This window comes from Crocodylus porosus, unplaced genomic scaffold, assembly GCF_001723895.1.
Source record: "Crocodylus porosus isolate Cpor-Errol unplaced genomic scaffold, CroPor_comp1, whole genome shotgun sequence".
Classification (NCBI taxonomy): Eukaryota; Metazoa; Chordata; order Crocodylia; family Crocodylidae; genus Crocodylus; species Crocodylus porosus.
Genome location: NW_017728931.1, coordinates 36951114 through 36956222, shown reverse-complemented (window position 1 = coordinate 36956222; position 5109 = coordinate 36951114). Strand labels below are relative to the sequence as shown.

The 5109-nt window shown below is 48.1% G+C and overlaps 1 protein-coding gene across 1 annotated transcript in view; it reads left to right on the top strand.

Moving 5' to 3' along the window:
* Nucleotides 1-6: 6 nt before the first annotated feature.
* Nucleotides 7-5109, top strand: part of TMTC1 (transmembrane and tetratricopeptide repeat containing 1) — a 239641-nt gene continuing 234538 nt past the window's right edge. Inside the window, exon 1 of the mRNA XM_019544610.1 lies at nucleotides 7-187. Coding sequence (XP_019400155.1) covers nucleotides 75-187 — 113 coding nt within the window. The 5' untranslated portion in view covers nucleotides 7-74. The remainder of the gene's footprint in view (nucleotides 188-5109) is intronic.

Below are 5109 nucleotides of genomic sequence, written 5' to 3'. Positions count from 1 at the left end.
CGCTCTGCTTCGGCAACTCGCTGCGGGGCGAGTTCGTGCACGACGACGTGTGGGCGATCGTCAACAACCCGGACATGCGCCCGGCCGCGCCGCTGCCCGCCCTCTTCGCCGACGACTTCTGGGGCAAGCGCATGGCCGACAACACCAGCCACAAGTCTTACCGCCCGCTCTGCGCCCTCACCTTCAAGTGAGTGCCGGCCGGGGCAGCGGGCCAGCGCCCCCCGGTTACAGCACGGTGGCCGCCGAGCGCCCCCTCCGCTGCCAGCTCCCGGGGGGGCAGCCACAGCTCTTCCCCCCACCCCCCCGGTCCGCCTTGCGGCAGCAACAAGGAGTCCCTGAGTGAGGTGCGGGGGGAAGAGAGCAGGTTGCCTGCGCTGGAGGAGCCTCTGTCAGCAGCAGCAAGGATGCCCGGAGGGAGGTGCTGGGGCGAGGGAGGGTGGGTTGGTCCCACAGGAGGAGTTCCCCTCAGAGCAGCAGCAGCAGCAAGGGCCCTGAGGGAGGTGTTGGGCGAAGAGGGTAGGTTGCTCCTACAGGACTTCCCCATCAGAGCAGCAGCAAAGATCCCTTGAGAGAGGCTGGGGGGTAAGGGCAGGTTGCCTCCACAGGGGCGTTCCCCTTCATGCAGCATCAGGGATGCCCCGAGGGAGGTGCTGGGGACAAGAGGGCAGGTTGCTCCTACAGGACTTCCCCATCAGAGCAGCAAAGATCACTTGAGAGAGGCTGTGGGGGTGGGAGGAGTTCCCCCACTAGTGTAGTAGCAGCAGGAAGGATGCCCCGAGGGGGGGCAGGGGGAGAAGAGGACAGGTTGCTCCCATGTTTCCTTGTAAGTGTAACTTGTTTGGACATATTCTTGGAGGAAAGGGGCATGGTATCAGTGCATTCAGTCTGGTCCAGTTACAGGTTAAAAAACCCACAAGCAGCACTCAAGGGCTTCTCTGACTGCCTTGGGTGAAGGGTCTCACACTGGGCACGATGGACCTATGGTCTGACCCAGTCAGTGGCAGTTTTATTTTGCTTTGTGAATGCAGGAGCATGGGAGCTCCTTTGGGTTAGGATTTGGGGGGAGGGGAAAGGCAAAGCTCTTATTTTTTTTTCTCTCTCTCTTCTGTGCTGTACGGGTCCTGGATCCTGGACAGCCAGCAAGCGAGTGAGCAGCAGGATCTTTTATTTCTTTTTTTTCCTTGGCTGTTCCCTACAGGGCTCAAACCTGCCAAAAACCAAGCGTGTGACTTAAAAAAAAAAAAAACAAAACAACCCACCAGGCACAAAATGAGGTGGGGCTGTTCTGGTAAAACAGGCTGAAACCCCGGTGCCACACCATTGTATTCTGTCCTCTTAGCTTCATGATTCAGCATTTTGCATGTAAACAATTTGAAATGTGAAAACCACAGTGGATATTTGTGTGAGACTGTGAGGTAACCTTGGCTGCAAGTGTGGGAGGCTGCTGCTTCTGAGAGGGGCACTGCTAATTTGAGCTGTATAATCTTTAGCAGGGAACTTTCATTCCCAGGGCTCGATTTTTCTCCAGACATGCTGCTGCAAAGCTCCGAGGAGGGAAAATTGGGTTGGCATAATAATCAGGAGGGTGCTTTCATCATGGGATGTAAGGACATCTGCTTTTGGGGGAGCTAATTGTTACCTCTAAGAGGCAGCTTTGAAGAAACAGCTTTTGTTGGGACTTTAAGGCCTTTTGACAGGTTGCCCTATCCTTGAGTGGTATGGGGGGTCGTGCAACACTTTGCATACCCCCCCCCCATTTATTCCTTGGCTGCATTTGCCCATTATGTAAGAATAAAATCAAACGTTTTAGAAACTTCTTTCCTCTGAATAAATCGGTTGCATTTAATTCCCTAATCGCTCTCTTCCTCCTCTCTCCTTTTAAAATCCTCAGTCCCTTTTCTTGAAGTTAGGCAAAAGGATGCATTTGATTAATTTCTTCTTTTTGAGGGGAACATATAAGAACAGGTGACGTTTGCTTGTTTTGTTTTTAATAACTAACTAAAGGGCCTGGCCCAAATACACTGTCTTGTTGCTCATGTCTTCCTGATGGTTGCAAGTCTCATGTCAATCACTGAATTCCAATGTGGCCTCTTCTGCATTAGGTGTCCCTGGTGTATCGTTACACAGAATAGGCAGGGAAGGGAAAAAATAAGGAGAACCGGGAGGCCATAAAGTAATAGATAGTTATTTCTTACCGTCTTGGAAGGGAAAGCTGAGGCTTGCTTGGGAGGAAAAAAAAAAAAAAGAGTGGCAGGCTAAATTACTTTCAGTTCATGTAATTAATCTGAGTCCTATTCCTTCTTTATCAAATTTTAATAAAACCTTTACAATATAAAGCATTAATCATGTTTAAATATTTTAAAAGCGTTTTTAAATTGGGAGGGTTATAAAGAATTCTTGTTATGGCTAGGTGCCAATGTGCAGGTCACGCTTTACATTAAGATTCCAGTTGTAAATGATGAATAGATTTTTATAAGCCTGTTAGATATAAGTAGTATGTTTTTATAAATAATTATAATCATATGAGTAGAAGGTTTTACTGATGGTTTTAAGCAACTTGTTAGACTTTAACATAAGAGCATACATAAGAACTGCCATGTACTGGGCTTGATGAACTGACTCAGTCTCCCTTCTCACACAGCAGCAGAGGGTGGATGTTAGGAGAATGGAGATAAACAGTGCATGTTCAGAAGTTTCCACCCCTGCTTTTCTCCTACCACAGCATTCCAGCATCTGGGGGGCTATTGCTGTCCTCACAAACCCTCTCATTTCCCTTCTTTCCCTGCCCCCCTTTCCTGTCTCTCCCAACAAACACATTTTTTTTTTCTTCAATTCAAAAGAATTATAGATCAGAAATACCAGAAACCCCTCTGTGCCCCCTGTTAGGACACTGCTGAAAAGCAACACCAAAGGGTGACCTTCAGTGCACCAAGGCAGAACCTGTTTCAGGGAGGGTTGCAAGCTCTGTATGGGCTGCAAGCTGGCTGGGCCTTTCTCTTATTCAGGCTCATGCAGCTATGGTGGTACCTGACTCGGGGCCCCTGCCGTCGCTGTTTCTGGGCTGCCACTCATTAACTGTTTATTAAAACTTCTAATATTTATAAACTCTCTAAATGTAGAACCTTTATATAATGTAAGGCCAGCTCATGAATATGAAAGACCCTATTATTTATTGGAGTAGAGAAGTGGCACTCAACCTTTTGCCCCTGTAGGCCAGATGCGTGGTGTGGGGCCAGTCTGTGGGCTGGATCAGACTCAACATGCCAGGATTGGGCCCCTTAAAGCTGTGGATGGTGTCAGGCCCCATGCCACCCCTTCATGTCTGGATTAAGCCCCAAGGCCCTTTGTGGCCCCTGTCCCAACCCTCATGCCGAGATGAGGCTCTGAGGCCCAGTGTTGCTGGGACCCATGTACGGGGACTGGACCTTGCATGCCTAAACTAGTGCGTAGGGCTATGGCCCATGGATCTCCCCAGGGGCCAGATGGCATGACAGCAGGGGCTAGATCTGGCCTGTGGACCAGTGGTTGAGTACCCCTGTTGTACAGCCAACCAGCATGGCACGTTTTCTACAGGCAGGTCTAAAGGCATGTGCCTTCATGGAGCTCAGTTGACATCAAGGAGTCCTAGTGAAGCTGGAATTTACATTCACAGGTTAGATTGGTGGATTGAGTGTAAATGATAGAAATTAGTGAAATGAGAAAAATGAACTGGAACTTTACCATATACATTTTAGATATTTGAGTCCTGAAGCAAAAAAACATGTTTTTATCGTTTTAAACCCCAGTAAGGATGAATTCAGGTTAAACTCTCCCCTCAGCTCTTGTCAAAGTCGTGAGGAGCTAGTTTGTGAGCAGGATCGGATCCAGAAGTGTCTGTGCCCTATCTACTGGAATACAAGACAAGATTTTTTTTCCCCATTCAGCATGGGGGGAGCGGAAGGCCCTTGTCTTATATTTGTATATAAGGAAACCTCATGAAATACATTGTTTATCATTAAACTGCTGCCAAAAGTGGCATGCACTTACTAATGGTAAGCAACTATGAAGCTGATTAAATGTAGCCATCATTGAGCATGACTTTAAAACACATGGCCCATACTGGGCAAGCATACTTATGGGAACCTACCACAAGGGTAGGTTGGTGCAGCCCATCTGAATAAGATAAATGGGTTGGATGAATGGACTGTAAAAAAACTGGCTGGGTCATTGGGCTCAAGGGTAATAATGGCACAATGTCTAGTTGGCAGCTGGTATCGAGTGGAGTGCCCTGGATGTTGGTTTTGGGGCATTTTGTTCAATATCTTCATCAGTGACCTGGCAGATGGCATAGAGTACACCCTCAGCAAGTTTGCAGATGACATCAAGCTGGTGGGAGTAGTAGATACATTGGAGGAGGGTAGGGCTAAGATTTAGAGTGACCTAGACAGATTGGAGGATTGCACCAAAAGAAATCTCATGAGGTTCAACAAGGACAAGTGCAGAGTCTTGTACTCAGAATGGAATAGTCCCATGCACTGGGGACCAACTGGCTAAGCAGCAGCTCTGCAGAAAAGGACCTGGGGATTACAGTAGACAACAAGCTGAATATGAGTCAACAATAGGCCCTTGTTGCCAAGGAGGCTAATAGCATACTTGGCTGCATTGGTAGGAGTGTTACCAGCAGATAAAGGGAAGTGATTATTCTCCTTTATTTGGCACTAGTGAGGCCACATCTGGGGTACTGTGTCCAGTTTTGGGTCCCACACTACTGAAAGAATGTAGACAAATTGGAGAGAGTCCAGCGGCGAACAGTGAAAATGGTGAGGTGGCTGGGGGACATTACTTCTAAGAAGAAGCTGAGGGAACTATGCTTATTTCACCTGGAGAAGAGAAGACTGAGGTGGGATTTAATAGCAAGCCTCAACTACTTCAGGGGTGGTTCCAAAGAGGATGGAGCTAGACTGTGCTCAGTGGTGGCAGGTGACAGAATAAGGAGTAATGGCTTCAAGTTGCAACAGAGGACGTAGGTAGGAAAAGCTTTCTCACTAGGAGGGTGGTAAAACACTGGAACAGGTTCCTTCGAGGGGTTATGGAATCTCTGTACTTGGAGGGTTTTATGACCTGGCTAGA